The sequence below is a fragment of the Microplitis mediator genome, chromosome 2 (assembly GCF_029852145.1).
Source record: "Microplitis mediator isolate UGA2020A chromosome 2, iyMicMedi2.1, whole genome shotgun sequence".
Taxonomy (NCBI): Eukaryota; Metazoa; Arthropoda; class Insecta; order Hymenoptera; family Braconidae; genus Microplitis; species Microplitis mediator.
Window position 1 is genome coordinate 18,055,046 of NC_079970.1, and position 24,240 is coordinate 18,079,285.

At 27.7% G+C, this 24,240-nt stretch overlaps 5 protein-coding genes and 1 long non-coding RNA gene across 8 annotated transcripts; 1 reads left to right on the forward strand and 5 right to left on the reverse strand.

Moving 5' to 3' along the window:
• Positions 1–5: 5 nt before the first annotated feature.
• LOC130663441 (speckle-type POZ protein B-like) lies at positions 6–4,468 on the reverse strand. The gene is made up of 2 exons (XM_057462675.1): positions 3,240–4,468; positions 6–3,172 (listed from the first exon to the last, which is right to left on the reverse strand). The coding sequence occupies exons 1-2, from the start codon at positions 4,261–4,263 to the stop codon at positions 3,153–3,155; spliced, it is 1,044 nt and encodes a 347-aa protein (XP_057318658.1). The 5' UTR covers positions 4,264–4,468; the 3' UTR covers positions 6–3,152.
• Positions 666–1,073, reverse strand: LOC130663206 (speckle-type POZ protein B-like). Its single transcript, XM_057462326.1, has one exon. The coding sequence runs from the start codon at positions 1,071–1,073 to the stop codon at positions 666–668; it is 408 nt and encodes a 135-aa protein (XP_057318309.1).
• A 937-nt stretch (positions 4,469–5,405) lies between the features above and the next one.
• Positions 5,406–7,309, reverse strand: LOC130663265 (speckle-type POZ protein B-like). The gene is made up of 2 exons (XM_057462393.1): positions 6,078–7,309; positions 5,406–5,788 (listed from the first exon to the last, which is right to left on the reverse strand). The coding sequence occupies exons 1-2, from the start codon at positions 7,096–7,098 to the stop codon at positions 5,769–5,771; spliced, it is 1,041 nt and encodes a 346-aa protein (XP_057318376.1). The 5' UTR covers positions 7,099–7,309; the 3' UTR covers positions 5,406–5,768.
• Positions 7,310–10,409: 3,100 nt separating this feature from the next.
• Positions 10,410–16,558, reverse strand: LOC130663717 (speckle-type POZ protein-like). 3 transcript variants are annotated; one of them, XM_057463133.1, is made up of 3 exons: positions 11,790–12,907; positions 11,558–11,720; positions 10,410–11,480 (listed from the first exon to the last, which is right to left on the reverse strand). In XM_057463133.1, exons 1-2 carry the CDS (start codon positions 12,598–12,600, stop codon positions 11,560–11,562), a joined length of 972 nt encoding a protein of 323 aa, XP_057319116.1. In that variant the 5' UTR covers positions 12,601–12,907; the 3' UTR covers positions 10,410–11,480; positions 11,558–11,559. The 3 variants fall into 3 exon arrangements, with proteins under 3 accessions (XP_057319116.1, XP_057319117.1, XP_057319115.1); XM_057463134.1 differs by adding an exon at positions 16,292–16,558 and having other exon boundaries at positions 10,411–11,480; positions 11,558–12,587; XM_057463132.1 differs by having other exon boundaries at positions 10,411–11,480; positions 11,558–12,900.
• On the forward strand, positions 14,914–19,637 carry LOC130663719 (uncharacterized). The gene is made up of 6 exons (XR_008989240.1): positions 14,914–15,388; positions 15,799–15,904; positions 15,980–16,006; positions 16,093–16,122; positions 16,204–16,230; positions 19,471–19,637. It is a non-coding gene; the product is annotated as an uncharacterized LOC130663719 (long non-coding RNA).
• A 102-nt stretch (positions 19,638–19,739) lies between these two features.
• LOC130663207 (putative ankyrin repeat protein RF_0381) lies at positions 19,740–21,181 on the reverse strand. The gene is made up of 2 exons (XM_057462327.1): positions 20,063–21,181; positions 19,740–19,757 (listed from the first exon to the last, which is right to left on the reverse strand). The coding sequence occupies exons 1-2, from the start codon at positions 21,179–21,181 to the stop codon at positions 19,740–19,742; spliced, it is 1,137 nt and encodes a 378-aa protein (XP_057318310.1).
• Between the last annotated feature and the right edge of the window lie 3,059 nt (positions 21,182–24,240).

The following is a 24,240-nucleotide window of genomic DNA, read 5'->3' on the forward strand; positions in this document are numbered from 1 at the left end:
CACATTATCTACTATAAATATCATCAAATCCCCATTAATCCTATAAATTCATTGACATTGAATTAAATCTAGGCCAAAATATTATTATACAGATGTTTTATACACTTAAGGTTTGTTTTATTCAAACAAATTATATTTTATTTATTTTAAATGAATGTATACATCTATATGTCGCGAAATAAATTTATGTATTAGTACAATTATGTTATAAAATAATCATTTACTTTAATTTTCTTAAGGGCATTCAAGACATCCCCCTCCCCCACTTTTTAAAAATATTCAATGACCTAAAACTGTCATGACCGTAATAAAATTTTATCAATTAATTAAATAGAAGTTAAAGCATTAATTGAAAAATGAACAACGAAGTTGCAATTTAGCTGAGATTTAGATTTGAAAAAAAAATTACTTACAATTGTTATCAATAAAGAATCAAAGAATTATATTTGTGTGTGCTTATTTGGTTAACTTTCAAAGTCACTAAGTTTTTAAATAATTTTGAAAATAGTGATGGTTCAGATTCTTCTAGTACTTTATACTCTGGAGTTTTAATAACATCTTCGATATTTTTTATTATCAATTCAAGCACATATTCGAATAATTGATTGGCATTATGCATATCTGCTAAAATCATCAATTTAATTGCACTATCAATACTGGCTGACTTAGACAACTTTCAAGTCCGCTAATTTCTTTATTAATTTTGATAATAACAAAGATTTAGATTTTTCTAATACTTCATACTCTGGAGTTTTAATAACATCTTTGATATTTCTAATTACAAATTCAAAAATAAACTCCAACAATTGATTAGCATTATGCAGATCTGCTAAAATAATCAATTTAATTGCATTATCAATACGGCATGATTTAGATAATGATTCTTCGCACAAACTTTTTAGTTTCAACAATTGATATTTATCGGCAGCTTCTAATAAATCCGCAGCATTCGTATCCAAAATATTGATTTCGTCGGTATAAATAAACTCCAACATTTCCCTGAAAATTTCAGGATCTATATCGGGTATAGCAACTTCACTGTCTCTCTTTTCCTTCATCTCATGGGCGAACATTGCAAAGAATACCCCAGTGAATACACCAACGTAACACTGATATCACATCTAGAGAACATGTAACGAAACAAATTCAACGTAAATTTTACATTCTGATGATATAAATTGTAATGTAAATGGTACGTCAAATTTGTGACGTAAATGTGACATTAAGATTACATGCATATAAAATAGTTATATTTATTGTACATCGAAGCATTTCATCACATTTATGTAAAAAATTTTACTTTAAAATGATGTACGTATTTGACGACATTGCAATAAAAAGGCTTATGCGTACAAATGATGTATTTGCTACAATTATAATATTTTTACATTTAATTTATGTAAAAAATAATATTTGTTATTGAAACGTGCTGAGGTTTATGTCGAATCGGTGAAGTAAACTTTGTTTTTTTCATTTATATAAATTTCCATCTGTATTTTCATTTGCTTGTAAATAATTTAAATAATAATTTTTATTGTTATAATATATTTCTTTTATTGTTAGACATTTTATTTGGTTTTTATAATTTTTATTACTATTATTCTTTTTTATTAAATTAAATGGGGCATTCCATGCCAAATCACCGAGGTTTTGACCCGCTAAGTTTAAGTTGATTAATTTTGAAGCATTATCTTTTTATTAAACGCTAAACAAAAGTATTACGTTCTATTATAATTTTAAATTTCGTAACTAATTATTTTTACTTCTTATTATTTTTTGGCTTCTTTATTTGTTTTTTACCCACGCGATATGTTTAATCCTCCGCCCGTCGCGCGGTCTCGCCACCTTTCGTTCGTCGCGACGCGGCATTCCGCCGCCATGTATTTAACATTGCGGTGTTGCCAAATATCATAACTATAATTTTGAAAAATTAAAATCACAAGAGCTTATACGACTAAATTTTTTTTTTTATTTTTTAATAAAATAAAAATTTTGTATTAAATAAAAATATTAAAGAAAGAGATGAATTAAATGAGTCGCTGATGGTAACTGGCAATGCTGCGCAGGAAATCCAAACAAATTCAACACCCGAGTTTACTCGCGTCAGCGGCACATCGCCGTACTTCTCAGGTTTCCTAACAAAAAAAATTATTTTTTTAATATTTAAAATATCAAAAAAATAATTATCATTCATTCATTCATTCGATATTAATACGGACAGTAGAAGAACTCATCAAATTTCAAAAGACTAGGAAATTTTTTTTTCTTTTTAAATAATCTTTTAATAAAAATTGCGGCGCTGCGCTCATACCGCGACGGACGAAGGGTTAATGACAAAAATTATTAGAAAACTATACGAAAAAATGTAAACTATTATTTTCTGCTTATTTTTGTAAATAAATATAAAGTATCGATGATAATTTTATACGTAAGGTAAGAGACCCAATACCCGATCACTCATATATTGGTATGTCTATATTTAGTCAAATTTACTAAATATAAATATACAAATACGTGGAGTGATCGGGTACTAAATAGTTCCCTGATCGGGTGCTAGGTCTTTTACTTCACATATTTAATTTGCATTAAATATCGGGGTAATTGTTATTAAATAAATAATACATAATATGTTGTTGGAGAATTTGATTATTTGTTAGAAAATAGTTATTAGTCCACAATCGTTGCAGAGGAATTAATTTAAAAATATAAAAATAAAACAATCTTAATTGATATAAATTAATCATTACTTAGTATTGAAATAAATCAAAGAATATTAATACCGTCATGTAGATTTTAATCATTAATATACCAATTGTATATTACGAAATAGTAAATATCTAATGTATTTAAATCTTACTTCCTAAAAATATCCATTATTATAAAAAAAAACAAGATTTCTTGGCGCAAGAAATTTTTGCTCGCCAAAAAAAAGTTATCGTTATCAATTTATAATGCTAACAATTTCTTAAATCAAGTAAAAATATTCTCGAGGAGAGTAAAAATTATTTGAGCCTAGAAGTCATTTTGTTCTGTGTAGATTTTAAAAATAAGTATGAATCTTCTTCAAACCATAAAACCCAGATATTTTAAGTAAATATCCCACTTAAATGCTGTTCTCTCATTAATGGATTACTTGGTGCACAACATCCCAATTATTTTTCATTTTCCGAAGCTAAAAAAAATGAGTCAATCGAATTACAAATAAATAAATAAATTACATAAAAAAAAAAAAAATATACCGTTACTCTTCATTGAAGTTGCTAATTTTTCAATTAATTTTGATAATAGAAATGGTTTAGATTTTTCTAATGCTTTATACTCCGGAGTTTTAATAACATCTTCGATATTTTTTATTATTAATTCAAGCACATGCTCGAATAAATGATTGGCATTATGCATATCTGCTAAAATCATCAATTTAATTGCACTATCAATACTGGCTGACTTGGATAACGATTCTTCGCATAAACTTTTTAGGTTCAACAATTGATATTTATCGGCAGCTTCTAATAAATACGCAGCATACGTATCCAATTCATTTATTTTGTCAGTATAAATAAACTCCAACATTTTATTGAAAGTTCCAGGATCTATATCGGGTATAGCAACTTCACTGTCTTTCTTTTCCTTCATCTCATGAGTGAACATCGCAAGGAATACAGGACTGCGAGCTGACAGTATGGTCTTGTGAGCTTTAAATTTTACATTACCCACAACTAAAATAACGTCACTGTTCATTTTACTATCATATAGTTCTTTAAGATCATCAGTTATTTTGCGCTGTGGTGTTTCCAACGGAATTTTAGTAAGAAATGATTCATAATCGTCATAAACTGTTAGTTCAATACATACAGTAAAAGTATTATTTAGTAAAAAATCATCTTCATTTTCCAGTAACTGTTTTATTTCAAGAAATTTTGGAAATCCAGCGTTACTATTAACGTCGCGATTTGCATAGCTAAATGAAAGAGATTTCTTTTCATTTTTGTTGTTCAAAAGAAATAGTGAATAACGTATTCTCACTCTATCTTTTCCTCCATGTCGATGCAAATATAGTGATATCCATTCCTTTTCTTCTAATAGGCGCAGTTGTAAATACCATGAATGTTCGGTTTCGTGGCAAAGGTAGGTAAAGGTAGGTGAGTTGAGCTTTACTGTCTCTTTATTGTTTTTAGTAGATTCAATAAATGCTACTATTTCATTAATTTCCCATTTATAAATTACTTTGTGCTTTTTAGAATGGGAATAACCTAAAATTTCCATCTCGTTTAACAACAAATACTTGAAACAATTCTTTCAATGCAATTTATTTTAGAATTAGTTGAGTATATTTATTTATCAATAGTTTATAATTATAATGATAAATACTGACTAAATATTAATCACTGTGTTGCTGATAACTGACTATTACAGATGAAAAATATAACGACTTTTGACTTAAGAAGTGAAATACCTTCTAAGCCGAATCTTTTTTTTACATATACTTCAATTTCACTAATTAACGTAAGCGCCATCTTTTTATGGTAACAAAATGTTACGCGATTTTCGAACTACATTACTACTAACGAATCAATTATATTTCAATAATCATTTAATACTAAAAACAAATTAAATAATAATTTTTAAAAGACTTCTTGCAGGAAAAATATTAATTTTCTAATTTTCACTATAGTATATTACTTCTAATGATAATTGAATCGTTTTTTTGAGAAACCCCATAAGTAATGTTTTTTACAAATTTGAGTTTTTTTGCATTTTTGGGTTCGTTGGATGTTCCTCCATAGAAATTAATCAAAATATGCATCAAATCAGCGTTTAAAAAAAAATTAACCGGGTGACAGTAATTTCATTTAATTGAGAAACCCCATAAGTCAATAAATAAACATATGCAGTTTTAGTTTTACAGAAATCATTTTTTTTTTTTATTTAAAATTCGCGCTTTTTTGGGAAATCGATTTCAAATGTTGTTTTATTGTTGACTGTTATATGACTAATTAAAATGTTTAAATTAATTAAAATTTTTTGTAATTTCTGAGTTTCAGAGTTCAAATACATATTTAATACTTCATTTTATCAGTGTAATAAATTATTTGAGTGGAAACATTTAAAAAAACAATGATTTTATGACTTTTTTTTCCGTTTGGTTGAGGAACCCCATAAGTCAATAGAATTAGTTGAGTATACTAATTCATTAATAATTTAATGTTATAATAATATATATTATACTGACAAAATATTGATCAGTGTTACTGATTACTGACAAAAAATTTAACGTCGATACTAATTTTATGACCTACGTATTTAATTTGCATTAAATATTGGGGTAATTGTAATTAAATATATAATACGTAATATTTTTTCAAACAATTTGATTATATGTTAGAAAATATTTATTAGAAAAAAAGATATAAAAGTACAAAAATTTGTTCACGATCGTCAGTGAGGAATTTCTTACGCTTAAATTTGACAATAATTTAAAAAAATAAAAGTAAAATAATGTTAATTGATGTAAATTAATTTTTACCTAGTATTGAAAAAAGTTAAGATATTTATAATGTTATGTATATTTTGAATGTTAATCTAAAAATAGCATATTAGGAAACAGTAAATCTAATTGATTTAAACCTTACTTTCTAAAAATAAACATTATTGAATTCACAAAATAAGTATTAAAGGTTTTCAGATCATAAAACCCAAATATTTTAGTTAAATAATCCAATCAAACGCTGTTCTTGAATCAATCGTGTACTATGTGGACAGTATCCCAATTATTTTTCATCTTTTGAAGCTGAAAAAAAAAAAAAATTGAGTCATTTGAATTGTAAACAAATAGGTAAATAAACTATGATACTGAAGTTAGCAAACGTCTAATAATTTTCGGAGTTTATTTTAGACCGTAAATTATAAAAAAAAAACATTTGAAAAAATTGCACCTGTAGTTTTTTAAATTTTCTACAAGTGCATATTTTTAGTTTTTATTTTTTTGTAAATGATTTGTTGAAAATAAAATCCGAAAATTTTTAATTGTCTGCTAACTTCAGGATCATAATAAATTACATAAAGAAAAAAAAATATACCATTAAGTTTTATTGAAGTCACTAATTTTTTAAATAATTTTGAAAATAGCGATGGTTCAGATGCTTCAAGTTCTTTATACTCTGGAGTTTTAATAACATCTTCGATATTTTTTATTATCAGTTCAAGCACATGCTCGAATAATTGATTAGCATTATGCATATCTGCTAAAATCATCAATTTAATTGCACTATCAATACTGGCTGACTTAGACAATGATTTTTCGCATAAACTTTTTAGTTTCAACAATTGATATTTATCGGCAGCTTTTAATAAATCCGCAGCATCCGTATCCAAATCATTTATTTTGTCAGTATAAATAAACTCCAACATTTTATTGAAAGTTCCAGGATCTATATCGGGTATATCAACTTCACTGTCTCTCTTTTCCTTCATCTCATGAGTGAACATCGCGAGGAATACAGGACTGCGAGCTGACAGTATGATCTTGTGAGCTTCAAATTTTTCATTACCCACAACTAAAATAACGTCACTGTTTATTTTACTGTCATATAGTTCTTTAAAATCATCAGTTATTTGACGCTGTGGTATTTCCAACGGCATTTCAGTAGTAAATGATTCATAATCGTCGTAAACAGTTAGTTCAATACATACAGTTAAATTATTCTTTGGTAAAAAATCGTCTTTGTTATCTAGTAACTGTTTTATTTCAAGAAATTTAGGATATCCCTGTCCAGCATTGAAGTCGGAAATCTTATAGGCAGTTTTGAGAAATTTCCTTTCATTTTTGCTGTCTAAAATAAATAGTGAAAACTTCGTTCTTACTTTGTCTTTCCCATTATTTCGACCTAAATATATTGATATCCATTCCTTTTCTTCTAATAGTCTCAGGTATAAATACCACGAATTTTTTGTTTTGCCATTTGTGGTAAAGTTAGATGATTTAAGCGTTACTGTCTCTTGATCGTTTTTAGTAAGCTCAATAAATAGTATGATTTCATCAATTTTCCAATTATAAATTACTTGATGCTGTTGGAAACGGGAATAACCTAAAATTTCCATTTTGTTCAACAAGAAATACTTGAAACTCAATTATTTCAATTACATTTATTTTAGAATTAGTTTTGTATATTTATTTATCTTTAGTTTATATTTATAATGATATATACTGACAAAATATTAATCACTGTGTAACTGATAATTAATTACTGAGATGAAAAATATAACGACTTTTGACTTTTTTTTTCCTTTTATTGGCTATCGTCCCAATTGGGCCACTTTTTTCTATATACTTCAATTTCACTAATTAACGTAAGCGCCATCTTCTTATGGTAACAAAATGTTACGCGATTTTCGAATTACAACAAATCAATTTCAATAATCATTTAATACTAAAAGCAAATTAAGTAATAATTTTGAAAATACTTATTACAGAAAAAATATTCATTTTGTTATTTTCACTAGTATATTACTTTTAAGCCGTAAATTCGATCGAATTGAAAAGAATTGGATTTTCAATTCTATATAATTCAGATAAATTCTGTCTAATTCGGCAGGAAAACCAGAATTTTTCCAAATTGAAACGAATTTAAATAATTCTATTCTGTTTAATTCGAAAGTAATCCTCGAATTTCTTCCCTGATTATAGAAAAAGCGATTTTAAACAATTCGAAATAAAAAATTTTAAATACTTTTTAATGCTTTTGAATACCTTGAATACTTTTGAATCCCTCTTCTTATGGGCATTTAACATTGCAAATAGTTTTAAATCGCTTTTTTAAATCAGTGTAGTTCTGACTCCGAATTAAACCGAATTGAAACCAATTTAAAAATTTTAAATCGGTTTTATTCTGTTAAATTCGAAAATAATTCTTGAATCCTTTTAAATTCTGTCTTACCGAATTTAACAGAATATAACGGAATTGAGCAGAATTAAAATTCATTCGCTCGAATTCAGTTGTTTAATCAGGGAGGGTAATTAATTTTTAGCGAGATCCTACTCTGTTTATAAAATCTTATAGAATCTCATAAATTCCCATAGAGATTTCATAAGAATGAATGAGTTCTATGAGGTTCTATATAGAAGTATGAGGCTATACATACGGCTATAAGAATCTATCAGATTTTCTAAGCAGGGTATGGTGAACATTTACTAACTTTACGTTGAATGTAAGTCAATTTTTTTTTTCTTCATTACTAAAAACTCAATTTAAATTCAAAATATTTTTACAGGTAAATAATTTATTTTTATTAAACATAATAAATTTAAAATAAATAAAAAATTCCGTCCCAATTTAAAGTTATTGGTAAAAATTGTTTATGATTTGATGCATTTACTTTAACTTTAAACAAGCTGTCACACAATATACATAAACAAAAGTATATGTTTAGAGATAAATTTTCTAATAATTAGCTATTCAAAAATATATTTGAATATTCCAATTCAAAATGAATTTAAATTAATCACTTTTACTCCTTATTAGTAGATTTCATAAAAATCTAACTATTGTATTTGTCCTCATGATGGAATTTTCGAAAAATTTTGCTACCTCTAAACTCAGCTCGATGAGCTGAGTCAGGAAATACATTCAGTTCAAAAGTTTATATATGTATTTATATATATATATATACATATATATATATATATATATATATATATATATATATATATATATATATATATATATATATATATATATATATATATATATATATATATATATATAATATAACGCTCCGTTCTCCAACGATAGCGTCCGCAATTATACACCGATCTTAATGAAACTTAGTATACTTATTCTATGGACGATTACCTTGGATGAGTTCGAAGATGAGCCAATTCGGCCAATAAGTTTAGAAGTTATGGTTAATTGAAATTTTGTAAAATTTTCAAAAAAAATTTGTTTCCCGCTTTAACTGGATGTAACTTCTAAACGGAAAAAGATAGCTTATTTTCGTTTGTTCTATGTGAAAGCTCGTCCGATTGCCTATAATTTTGACTATACAGCTCATTGATTGGACCATTTTTTCTAGTAGATAAATGGTTTTGAACATTTACAAAATATTATAAAAACTAATTTTATGCAGGTTTTCACTTTGATTATAGCCACAATTTCAAACCGATCACCTCGAAACTTAGTCTACGTATTTTGTGGGTGACTACCTTGTTCGAGTTTGAAAATGAGCTCAATCGGTCGATTAGTTTAGAAGTTAAAGCATTTCAAAATTTTCAAAATGTCCAAAATTCATATTTTTACTTATTCTTCCTTCAATATCTTTTGAATGTGATAACTTATCGACTTTATATCAAATTCATCTGAAAGCTCTTCGAATAAGCTTTAATTTTCATGCCTATATATATGCCTAGACCACTGGAATTACTCATTTTACCATTCATTCAATGAAATTTTGTTATTGCATTAGTTCTCCTACTTATTAGTTAATTCATGGAGCTACTTAAATTAATATTATTGCAGTGTGACACTTATAAAATTCAAACATCTCAATTCAGTGGGTATATACAATTTTGTTTTATCGACAGTGTTTAAATGATATGATATATCAACAACAAGATCAACATTAGTTATGATGATAATATTCTCTATATCTACTCGTCGTTTGATATTCTAATAGGCTTTTTGTTTAAAATATTAGTACTAATTTCAAGTATGACACGTTGATGTATCACAATCAATTTTTAATCTTAGAATATTTTATTAGTAGATTTTATTGAAAGCAAATTATCGCCTTTGTCCTTATGGTAGAATTCTCGAGCATTAAAACCATAATCTATCATAATTTTTCGAATAGGGTCCGGAATACCATTGGTCCGATAGTTTGAATATATGCATACGGATCTTTAAATAACGTCAAATCAAAACATATAGTGCATTATCATCAAAAATTCTTCTGAAGTTCATTTAGTTAGCATCAATTTTTGGCATTATACTTATAATTTTTTGTTTTTTTTTTGTTTTATCATCTCGAGAATTTTTAAGAAAATGTAAAAAAAAATTTTATTGTATTATTAGCTTTCATTTGAACAGTGGAAAAATTAAACAATGAGAAATCTACTTCCATTTCGGCTGCCGAATGGCCTTTTTTATTTTTTCGCACTTGTATTTGATTTTTACTCACGCGATATGTTTAATACAACAGTTATCAAAAAACTATACAAAAAAATGTAAACTATTATTTTCTGTTTATTTTTGGGAATAAATATGAGGTATCGATGCTAATTTTATGATGTTCCTATTTAATTTACATTAAATATTGGAGTAGTTGTAATTAGATAAATAATACGCAATATGTTTTTAAACAATTTTATACATGTTAGAAAATATTTATTAAAAAAAAAAGCTATGAAAGTACAAAAATTTCTACGAACCCACAATCGTCGTTGAGCAATTTTTTACGTTTACATTGGACAGTATTTTAAAAATATGAAAATAAAATAATATTATTTTATATAAATTAATCGTTACTTAGTATTGAAAAAAATTAAAATGTATTCATACTATAATTGATACTTTAATTGTTCGTCTAAATACAGTATATTAAAATACAGCAACTATCTAATGTATTGAGATCTTACATTTTTAAAAAATAAAAATTATTAGATTTACGAAACAAGTATGAATCATTTTCAAAATATCGATCAAATTTTTACCTTTATTAGTATATTACATACCTAGGCCAGTAAAATAAGAAAAGTCTCAGAGCACATGTAATTGTTGGCCTAGGCGAAGCCGAGGCTGACAAACATGTGGTCTGAGGCTTTCTTTTTTACTGGCCAAGGTGCGTATACTATTTTTCTGCTCGACGAAGCCGGAAAGTTGCAACTTTGTTTAGGGCAGCGGCCCGAAAGTTGCCACTTTCCGGCCGGAGGGCAGAAAAACATTTTTTTCAATTCTTGAGCAAGTCTGCTCTCAAGATCGATAGGTGCTAGTGTATTTTTCTAAGTATGTGTCTTGCTGCAGATACTTGTGGCCAGATTTAAATTGCAAGCCATACTTAAGAAATTCGTGCCAAATTGTAACTCGATTCTGGAGGAAGACTATAGTGGAAAATCGGCCTTGAGTCTTGAGCAGATCTTGAGCAAGCCTTGCGTAAGTACCTACTGTAAGTTACTGGTGCAACAAATTTGTCAGACACTGTTTCATTGGGCGTGTTCAAGATATCTTTAATATTCTTGCCTACGATACCATGAGCAAGACATACATAAATCTTGACATAGGTTTTTTGATGCACGATCTTCCGAAAGACACATACGTAGAAAAAGACACTAGCAGCTAGAAGTTTTGCTCAAGATGCTTACTCCAGAATCTTGCTCGAGCACGTGTTACTAGGGTAAGTAGTAATTTCACTGAAATCTTGTCCTCTCTTTAACCGGGTACTTTTCGTTAATAGATTCTAATGTACCAAGCATTTTTCATCTGTTAAAACTAAAAGAAAATAAAAAACTAAAGTGATTTGAAACGTAAATAAATATATAAATGAAATAGATAAAAAAGCAATGTACCATTAATTTTCATTCAAGTCCGCTAATTTCTTTATTAATTTTGATAACAACAATGATTTAGATTTTTCTAATACTTCATACTCTGGAGTTTTAATAACATCTTTGATATTTCTAATTACAAATTCAAAAATAAACTCCAACAATTGATTAGCATTATGCAGATCTGCTAAAATCATCAATTTAATTGCATTATCAATACGGCATGATTTAGATAATGATTCTTCGCACAAACTTTTTAATTTCAGCAATTGGTATTTATCAGCAGCTTCTAATAAATCCGCAGCATCCGTGTCCAAATTATTGATTTCGTCGGTATAAATAAACTCCAACATTTTCCTGAAAATTTCAGGTTCTATATCAGGTATAGCAACTTCGCTGTCTCTCTTTTCCTTCATCTCATGTGTGAACATTGCGAAAAATACAGGGCTGCGAGTTGACAGTATGAACTTGTGAGCTTTAAATTTTTCGCCACCTACAACTAAAATAACGTCACTGTTTACTTTGCTATCATAGAGTTCTCTAAAATCATCAACCATTTGACGCTGTGGTATTTGCAACGGATAACCAGTAGTAAATGATTTATAGTCGTCATAAATAGTTAGTTCAACACATACAGTTAAGGTATTATTTGGTAAAAGATTAACGTTGTTTTCCAGCAATTGTTCGATCTTTATAAACTTTGAACTTCCTCGTCCATTATTAGTATCATCACAAGTGGCATAGTAAGTTTGTTCGAATTTCCTTTCGTTTTTGTTGTCTAAGATAAATAGTGAAAACTTCATTCTTAATTCATCTTTCCCATCATCTCGACATAAAAATAATGATATCCATTTTTTTTTCTTTCCTGACGGTTCGTCATTTTCAATTCGCAGGCGTAAATACCACAAATTTTTACTATTAGCAGGTGTTCTAAATTTAGATGACTCAAGTTTTACGTGCTTGGGATCGTTTTTTGAACATTCAATAAATGGTATTACTTTATTAATATTCCACTTATATATTATTTGATGCTCTCGGGAATCGGAATAACCTAAAATTTCCATTTTGTTCAACAACAATAAATACTTGAAACCCAATAATTCTTTTCATTAAATTTATTTTATAATTAATTGAGTATATTTTTATATTAATAATTTATTATTATTATTATTGTAATATGTGCTGTTAAAATAATAATCACTACGTTACTCTGACTTCTGAGAGAAAAAATATAACGACTTTTGGTTTTGTAACAGTCTAAGTCGTAAGCATTATATTTTTTGACAATTATTAATACAGCAGCGCCATCTTCTAATGGAAATAAAATTTTACACGATTTTCAAATTACAACAAATTAATTTTACTAATTGTTTAATACTGAATCGAATTGAATAGTAATTTTGAAAAACTTATTACTGACAAATAAATTATTTCACGATTTCCACCAGTATATTATTACTTCTGAAGATAATTATTTTTTTTAACAATACCAAACAGTCATATGGTGGACATTTGCTAACTATGTTGAATATAAGTGAATTAATTTTTTTTTCTTTACCACTAAAAAGTCAACTTGTATTCAATATATTTTTGCAGGTAAATAATTTATTTTTATTACATATATACATATATATATATATATATATATATATATATATATATATATATATATATTTAAAATAAATGAAAAATTCTATCCCAGTTAAAAAGTTATTGGTAAAAAATTATTTATGATTTCATGCATGTGCTTTGACTTTGAACAAACTGTTACACTGACCGAAAGGTTATCTTGGTTCAAAGAGAATTATCTTGAGTCAAGAGAATATTTAGGAAAATGGAATAAATCTTGGTTGAAGAAAATTTTCTCTTAATTTTGATTATTTTGATTCAAAAAGTTATTTTTTCGACCCAAATGGGTTAAAGTTTTAAGTTAAAAATATATGATTTTAGTTCAAAAAGAAAAAATATTTAAAGAAAGTAAATTGTTTTTTGAATTAATATTTTGAATTTCTTCATTCATGTATATTGAATATTTTATTCTATGAAATTTAACTTCTCTACGTAAGGAGTCAGATTTCTTAAACCAACTAGTGGCTATTGCTTGAAACAAAAATAAAAAAAATTTAAGTCAAGAAAATCAAGCTCTTGGTTTTTTTCCATAGCAGCATTCGGATAACAGGAGCACTCGGGTCTATGCAGCTTTTCTACTTCGGACACTACTTTGTGTATACACGTAGACGCCCGAAGATCCCAAAAAAATGAAACGAGTCTGTTCAGCGCTGGCGCCGTATATGTGCAATTATATATTACACACCAATATTCTAATAGTATTAGTTTATTAATTATACAATTAACTAATTCATATACATAAATTGTTTTGAATTGAAGTGTTCGGTAAAAATGTGAGTTATTGTAGTTATTAGTCATTATATCTGGTGTTTTTTCCTGATTCACGTTAAGTTAAATGGTGTCGTTTCAATCACAAAAAAGTAAGTTAATTATTATTTATGCTGTTTTTAATCATATCAGATAGTCACGTTTGTTATCATTTCTGATCCTAAATTTACATAAAATTGTTTCCTTTCTAGTGTGGTATATATTATGCAGTTAATGCTGTCAATGAAGCCAGGATAAATAACCTAACCTTTCATTTGTTTTTGTAACAAAAAAAAAAAAATTTCATTGTAATAAAGAATCAAAATATATTTTGATGATTAATTGTATATACTCTGAAAATATAATTTTTAATAAAAACCATTAATTTAAAATTGAACTTAATTATTGTATTTTAAATAAAAGTATTTTTTATTTTACGTTAATGTATAATTTAGTTTTAAAATGAGTTTTTTATTTTTTTAATCTAAAATTAATTGTTTTCAGATAAAGTCTACATTTATTTTGAACTAAATGTTATCAAATCTTTAAATAAATTAATTTTTACTTGGAGTAAGTTAAATGCGCCTCCGTTTAAAAACTCGATGTATCGAAATGAATCGATATCGACTACATTCGAGAGAACGATGTTTTTAGAATGAGTTGGTATCTTCTAAAACCAAGAGCTAAATTTTCTTGAGCCAACCAAGTTGTTTTCTTGTTCGGAGAAGTTCGGAGAAACTAAAAACATTTAAAGCAAAAATTTATATTTTTAAATCAAAATTGAATTTCTTTATTGAAGAGCTTTATATACTCTAATTAAAAAAAAAAAATTTTTTTACCAAGAGAAAATTTTTTCAAACAAGAAAAGAGGATATTTTAATTTAAGAATTTATTTTTGGAAACGATTTTCTTCTTGACCCAAGAATTCCTTTTTTTGTGTGTACATATACATATACATATATAAACAAAAATGTATGCTTAGGAATTTTTTTTTTATAATTAGCTGCTCACAAATTTATTTGAATTTTCAACTCAAGATGAATTGAAACCCTTATTATGTTACAACTAAGTATTATAGTTATTTTACTTTGAAGTATTAGTTTTTTATTAAACGCTAAATATCAAATTTTATGAGACTGAATTCAGGCCTTGAATGGCGTATTCTTCGGACATGATTCACATAAAATACTCAATACTCAAGCTTATTAATACAAGTGAATTAATAAAGAATGCTTGTTGAAGCAAAGTATTTGGCTTCAAAATGAGTGCACGCATGGCTTGTTATTTTCATTACATGGTTGAATTTTTATTATTTTATAAATATTCGTTCATCATCGAATTTATTGACTGTCTGATGAAACATATTATTTTCATAACAAAATCACTGATAAAACACAGGAAATATAAACCGGGTATTTTCATGCCTTGGCACTCACTAGCAAGTTGAAATTATCAGAAACTGAATTATTTTCTCACGTAAGTAGTACAATATATATTTTTTCAGGGTTCGTGGTCTCTCCTCATTTCCGACAATAAATTAATCATAAAATTTTATACTTTATAATTTTAAAAAATAAGGCTAACGAATTATAGGATATTAATAATAGATTATATAGGAAAACCATCTCTGGAGTGTGCTTAATATTTTGGTATAAATTTTCATGTCAATACATTTGGTACTTTTCGAAATTAGTAAGAACAAAATAACGTTTTCTCATACTCTAAAACCAAGTGTATTATTTTAACATATATTAAATGTATGTTCCATGCCTAATGGGATAATATAAGCTACTATAGATTATAATTTTCGTTTTTAGCCCCATGCCATTTCGTAACTTTTTTTTTTTCACATACAAATTTTAAATCTTGATAACTTTAAATTTCAGATGAATACCAATAATTTCTTCCAAAATGATATTTAAGTTGATGTTTTTTATTTTATTATTCGTACTGTTGTCAATCGTCGCAAATGTCGAAGCTATAGTCGGCGGCGTAAGTCCAAAAATATATTTTTTATAAGAAACCTTAGATTATTTATTGATTCTATATATTATATTTTTATTACAGAGAGAGACGGGAATAAATGAATATCCAGTAAGTATATATAAAGAAATATTTAAAACAACACTTTTTTCTCCGATAAATTTTAAATTAAGTTATCCATTTTATTTTTATTACAGCTTATAGCGTCCATGATAGAAATCGGTTCAGTAAGTATAAGAAAATATTTGAAAGGAAACTTTTTACTCCGATAAGCTATAAATGATTTGTTTATTCCATTATTATTACAGATTAATAGTGGAACAGGTGGTTATATAGTAAGTATAGAAAAATATCTAAACGCAGACAGAAAAAAATGGAGACAAAAAATATACGAACTTTAATTACACTGCCGATCAATCTTTAAACAGGAAGTTAAGTCGTCAAAAAATGATGATGCTGCACTATAATTATCATTGGCAGGTATACGACTCAGCCATAAGCGACCCTACCAAAAATAAATCTCTACCCAATTGAAGTCAGCCGCATCATACCTACCTAGAGAATTCCCGATCCAATAAAATATCTACCATCTCAAAATCTCTACCAATGAAAAAATCTACCATGATATAATCACTACCAGAAAAAAACACTACCAAGTTGCGTTTATGATTAAACTCTATCGTTTGAAATCCCTACCATCAACTTTAGAATGGTCAATAAAATGGAAAAGTTTGATTTTTGACGTTGGTAAGGCAGAAAATTTTTGAAAGAGTTAGAGTTGTGGTTCTTAGGGCGAAGTCTAATTCTTATGTCTTGAGTTTAAAATTTTCACTTTTTTAAATATAAATTAAATAATTACATTAAAAATGATAATAAAAACAATATTTATCCGTTAAAAACGATCACTAACAAGAAAAAATAAGATTTATCTAATATTAAACAAATAAAAATGCGAAAATAAATCAAAATGAAATTTAAGTACAAAAAAAATTTTATTTTTTTTTTTTTCATACAATTTTGATTACAAATAAGAATATCGTCATAATAATTTTTTGAGATAAATGAAGTAGAAAAGAAATTAAATTTTTAATAAAAAAAAAAATTTTTTTTTGATTAATTGATTGGTCTTGTTATCATCGTATTAAAACATAAGCTATAATTGAAATCAAATCAAATTTGAAAAAATATTAATTAATCAAAAATAAAATTAATTTTCTTAAATTAAAATAAAATGCAGATAATAAATGTATGCTTATATTTTATTATTTTTGTGATATTATCTCAGAACAATAGTGTTTATAATTTCTTAACTATTGAAAAATACTGAAAGTAGCAGGCTTTGCTTTTCTTGTTAATTAAAGTGAATTAGTTAATTACTTTTCAAAAAATTCCGAAATTTACCTATCAAAATAGCAAAAAAAAATTCTACGCATACTTAACACATTTTATTACGCCAAAAATTAATTTTTCTTTAAAAAATGACATTATTATCTAATGCCTGTCACTTTCAGTATATTTGAACATACACATAAATAGCTGATTTTACAGCTTAAAAAACAATCTTTATATTTTTAATAATAATAATTATAATTATTATTCAGAACAAAAAAAAAATAACGAAAAATAATTGGTAACATCATTGTGGTCAATTATTCAAAACTGTGCGCTTATGCGTATTGTATTAAACTATTTTTTTGCTATTTTGACCAATCAATTAATCAAAAAAAATATTTTTTTTTTATTAAAAATTTATCATGACGATATTCTTATTTGTAATCAAAATTGTATGAAAAGAAAAAAATATCAAATTTTTTTTGTACTTAAATTTCATTTTGATCTATTTTCGCATTTTTATTTGTTTAATATTAGATAAATTTTATTTTTTCTTGTTAGTGATCGTTTTTAACGGATAAATATTGTTTTTATTATCATTTTTAATGTAATTATTTAATTTATATTTAAAAAAGTGAAAATTTTAAACTCAAGACATAAGAATTAGACTTCGTCCTAAGAACCATTAACTCTAACTCTTTCAAAAATTTTCTGCCTTCCCAACATCGAAATTCAAAATTTTCCATTTTATCGACCATTCTAAAGTTGATGGTAGGGATTTCAAAACGGTAGAGTTTATTCATAAACGCAATTTGGTAGTGTTTTCTTTCTGATAGTGATTATATCATGGTAGATTTTTTCATTGATAGAGATTTTGAGATGGTAGATATTTTATTGGATCGGGAATTCTCAAGGTAGGTATGATGCGGCTGACTTCAATTGGGTAGAGATATATTTTTGGTAGAGTCGCTTATGGCTGAGTCGTATACCTGCCATTATCATTGTGAGCTTCTAAAAATTTTTTATTTTCAACTATGATTCTTAATTTAGACAAATAATATTCATTGCAATTCATCAATAATTTTCTAAGTGTAGAATATTTTTTTTATCATTCATGCGATATAAGTGCTATCGGCGCACGCTCTTTTGTTCGCCAAATAGCTGTTTGCCCATTCAACTGTTTCCACGACATTTGTGGAAAGTAAACTTGTCGCACGCAGATAATCGTATAACGCACACAAATGTCGTGGAAACAGTTGAATGGGCGAACAAAACAGCGAGCACCAAAATAGTATTCATATCGCATTAATAATGATAAAAAGTATGTTCAATTCGTCCGGTGTTGTCGATTACCCACACGAGCAAATGAGCGCACTCACTTCGTTCGTGCGCTCAACTTTGCTCTCGTGGGCAATCGACAACTTACCGCACTAGTTGTACAATATACTATTGTAGTGTAGCATAATAATTTTTCGACAACTCAACTTCATGTTTCAAATTTGGTCGACAGTATAATGAAAATTTAAATCCTGTGGTCCTTTTCTTCTTTATTATATATAATATTCTGGAAAAGGTATTCTGTGCATGCGAAAATCCAAATATTGTAGTAGAGGAGGAATAATTGCGGTACATGGAAAAATTGAAACCCGACTGGTTACTGTTCTGCACCCGACTCAGTACGGTGCTGGAGAAATGCTCGATTGTGGTGCAGCGCCACACTGATTACTGTGCGGAACCTGACTGAGTGATGTGCGCACACGAACCTAGCAGCTAGGGTTCTTGCTCAAAAGATACTTACTCTAGAATCTTGCTCAAACACGTGTTACTAGGAATGTTATTGTATATACGTAAACAAGATAATTACATGTAATTTATATATGATTATATATAAAAAAAAACATTACTTATATTTGCATGTAATTTCATATAATTACATCAGGCCATTTTCTACGTATAAATGTAATCATATAATTACATCCAATTATATATAGATTATATATAATTAGATATGAATTGCATATAATTAGATATAATTGCATGTAACTTTTTTTACCCGGGCGATTCTGAAAGATTAAAGATTTTTAGGACGTAATTACAATTAGTAATTAATTTAATATAATACTAGCACCCAGCAGTCACTACACGTAAATGCATGAGTATATATATCACTACGAAATTTCTTATGATTTAAATTTAAGTGTTTATCAAAGCCTTACCAAATTAGAAACTTTTCTTTGTTAAAGCAAAAAATCAGGATACCACCTTCATTTACTGTGCAAGAGCAACAATAATAGCAGCACCTGTTCACTTGAGTCAAATCGTTTCACTTATTAAGAAATAAATTTTTAAAATCTGAAAGTTTTGTCACTGGAAAAAAAAAAAATTGTAAACAAGAAAAATTAAAAAATTTTCAGGGAATAAATTTTTTCTTTCAATATTATTATCATTTATAATACAATTTATTTACAAAATAAAATTTATACATCAAATACAAATTAATTACAAAAATTTTTTACATAAAAAATTGCAACTGTGCAATAGAATAGTGATTACATGATCAATGATTTAATCATGAATCATTTTACAATTATTTTCTTGAATATATTCAAAAATATCGAAGTTTTGTTTCGTCGAATGTTCACATTTTTTATTCAAATGTCTTAAATCTTTATTACTGAAGTATCGCAAAATATTATCCACAACAAGATCGGGAAGTTCATATTTAAAAATATCAAAAAGAAAATAATGCAAATTTTTTAACAAATTTTTCCGTCGTTTTGCTTTATATAATTTAAAAGAAATCATTTCACCATACAAAGGAAATTTTTCTATTACAAATTTATCATTAAAAATAATATCATCATCACCAATGTCAGCATAAATTAAGAATCTTGCAATTTCATGCACACTTTTCCGCAAAATTCCATAAAAACTCATACTAGATTTGGAAACATTAGATTTTTTTAAGAGTTGAATTTCTTCATAACATTTTTTACTAAAATTGTTTGCATATTCGTTAGCATTTAGAAATTTATTTAATTTTTCAGTTGTATTATACATTTTAGCTGCATTCAACTTAACAATATGCTGTCTTATTAATGAAATAACATCGTATCCATTACGGGTATTATCAAAATAATGATCCTTAACTTTATTAAAATCAATACCAGCACGTAGCAAATTCTTACAAATAATAAAATTATCTTTGAAAAAAGCATAATCGATCACAGAATTTCTATGAGATGATAATCTGTTAACATCAATGTCATCATGATTTAATAATAATTCAACTGCTTTTGCATTTCGAACATCAGCCGCAATATGCAAAGCTGTCAAATTACAGCTATTAGCACTCGGAGTATTAGGATCAATATCTTTTTCCAAAAGATACTCCAAAACTCTATTATTTTGACAAAGTATAGCGTCGATAATCAATGATTCATATTTTTCGCTGTTTTCACAGATATTATCACTATTTTCAACCACTAATTTTATCAGATCTTCACACCCTTGTTTTACAGCCATAGACAAGTGTTTTGATTTGTATGACATCAAAATGGATGAACTATTAACATTTGCACCACGAATTATAAGAAATTCAGCAATACGAAATCGATATTTTTTAAGAGCCAAGTCCAAAGGATAAATATCATAGGAACGGTATCTAGATTTTAAATTAACATCCGCGCCAGCATCGACTAATTTACGAACGGCATCACCGTTAGCCATATCAATAGCATAATGAAGAGCTGTACCATAGTATTCGGTACTAAGATTGACTAGAATATCTTTTTTATTTAACAAATACTCAATAAATTGATAGTCATAATATTTTATGGCCCATTGTAAACTTGTAAGCCATTTATTATTTGACGGCGATGATGTTGTCTCGTTGACGCCCACGGACCCGTTTTTTACTTTGTCACGCATTTCTCGATATATTTTAATATCCATTATTTTAAACGAAATTTTATTGAATCTTTAAGATTTGTTTTATTTTCTTAATTATAAAAAAAAATTAATTACTATTGTCGCTTACTTATATGTGATGAATTTAAAAGTATCTTCACTTATCTTATCCAGCTATAATCAGTAACTCAGGACGAAGGATTACCCCGTAATAATTACTTATGAAGCGATAATCGATGAGTAAATAGAATAAGTAATTAACTTATTACTACTCGACTAATGTGGCAACTTAATTATTGAACGAAGCCGCTTTACAAATAACAAATTTGGTATTAAACCCAATTAATCTAATGAAAGTATGTATAATTATTATAGTAAAACTGATTATTAACAGATACAATTAAATTAGTTTAATATTAACTGACATGTGACTATTAATTGACTTGATGATACAAATTAATATGAAAATGATTGACTGAATAAATTAAGATCTATTGTATGATTCGAGTAAATAAAATTATGTGACAATTCCGTAATTTCATTGACTAGATGATTAAACAAATTCAACCAACAATTATTAGCAAATATTCACTTACTCCAATTATTTCTTTGACCTTCTTATTTAAACTCCAACCGTTCTTCTTCTCCAAATCTTCTTCCTGTCCGCGTGCCAAATCCAAATGATGTTCCCAATCCACTCCACCAGTTATTGGTGTTGAATAATTTTAATCACTGTTTCAATAAAACTTAGAAAAAAAGAATGAACTCACGTGGGTTTATAGGCTCTTGGCTCAATTGATATATATATAGATGAACTAGCAGCAGTGTAGAAGATTAATGCAATAGTTGATGCCAGAACACGTCTGTCGACGTTGGTTGCTGCGAGCGAATAGGCGGAGAACAGCGGGCCTCTGGGCCTCAGACCCTTCTAGCTCCAGGTTAGCCAACCTCTGAAACGCCAAATTGCTGAAGAACTGGACGGTAGCGACTCCGGAATCAAAATTCCCTAATAGCACAGTTTGCTTTAGCAAAAGTTTACTTACAAAAATTTCCTTGAATTTTTTCAAATATCCGTCAACTTCGGACTTTTCTGTTTTAGACGACAATTTGCATACAACTTGCTAAACAATTTGACGTAAATTTACCACCCGAATTAGAATGCAAATTCACTTCAAAAGTTAACTAGAAAAAATTTTGCGTCAATTTTCAGGCAAATTTTTACATCAATTTATTGTTAATTTCACTTGAAAAATTGTATAGTATTTTTTTACTGTATAATTGTAGACAATTGTATGTATAAATATGCTTACCTTCTGAAATGGTAAGAATGAACATTACCGAGTTTTTTTTTTTTCGTAAAAAGTTACCTTTAAATTGAGCAAAAATTAACCGCAAATTTTTCTTTTTAACTTTTACTGTCAAATTGACGGCAAACTCGGTCAGCAAATTTCAGGTGATTTCAACATCAAATTACCGTCAATTTCAAGCTAAAGTGGCTATTAGGGCTCTTATCTTCTTCGTTTACAGCAGTTAAAGAAGGAGGTCGAGCTTTTTGGCGCGAGTCGATTTGAATTTAAATGTTTGGAGTTTTTCCACCCCGCTGCAATATATATTCTATTATTTATGAGATTGATTTTATATTATGATTTTTTTTTATTCATTGAAAATAAGTACTAAAAATACTTTTTCTTTAATTGCTAATCTACTGCCACAACCTGTCGACCACTTTCTGATAAAATTAAAGGCAACTTTCTGTCAACTAATGGAATGTCAACTTTTGTCACCAATTTTCTCAGAACTGGCGACCAGTTGCCATCAACTTATGGAAATGCTAATTTTAGCGGCCAACTTGGTGACAAGTTGCTGCAGTAGGTTGTTGCCAGCTTGCTGCCAACTCGGCTATCAAGGTCAATCATCACGCAGGAAACCAGAGTTTCAGCTCAGAAATTGAAATTCAACTTTTGCCATCTCGATGACGTACATATCCATATGTAATTTTACGTGTGGGAGAAAGTAAAAAATTGAAATGAAAAATTTTTTATATGTACTAGACGTCATCGAGATGTCAAATGTTTCATTTAAAATTTTGAGTTCAAATGTTGATCATCTATAGAGTTTACATCGAAGTCAATTTTTTCTGCCTTAATTTTTGATCTCATACATGAAATATCTGCTGTAATTTGACAGTTGGTTGAGCTCAACTGACTATTTGGGACCCTGATAGCCACACCTTGCTCAGCAAATTCTGCAGTGAAACATTTTCGGCTAACTTAACGACAAATTTTCGGCAAGCCTCGGCTGGATAATACTTGCGTGCAAGTTGATGCAAATCTACTGCCGTTATCTGAATGTATAATTTGACAGAAAATCTTGCCGTCAATTTGAAGTGAAACTTTAAATCAACTTAACGTCATTGTCGGACAGTAACACTTGAAGTCAAATTGAATTCGAGTTTACAGACAATTTACTGTCAACTTGAAGGTAACTGCTTGTTCTCCAATACTTTCTTTTAAGAGGATACGCTACCGGACCTCTTTCTCACACTCAGAAAAATAAACGGGACTATCTTTGTTGCACTCGTTGAGTAAATGAGAATTTTAAAACAATTTTTCTCGGAGACGAATTAGAATTTTTGAAAATCCGAAATTTCTAGCACTCTGTTAAGGTTTTGAAAAACGCTAAAGACTCTCTATTTTAGATTTCTAGTGTTTGTCCTTAAATTAAATTGAATTGAAAATCGGTTACCGTTACCCCTTAAGGGTGGGCAGTACTAACCGAATTTTCGAATTTTACTTTTCTAATTACGTTTAGAATAATTACGTCACTCGAGTGATGAAAACCTTCCGAAAAAATTTGTCGTACACATTTTTTCGGAAGCTATAAAAATTTCTGTAGTAACAATTGATTTATAAATTAAAAGAAAAGTAAAATTCAAAAATTCGTTTATACGGCCCAGCTTTAAATTGGCTTTAGAATACGCCAGTAGCTTGAAGTTAACTTACGGTTAAGGTTTCTATCCGGGGCTAGTCCTTAATATTGAGCTTATCACCCATAGATAAAATAATTGACTACATTATCAATTTTATTATTTCAAAACTAGCGCG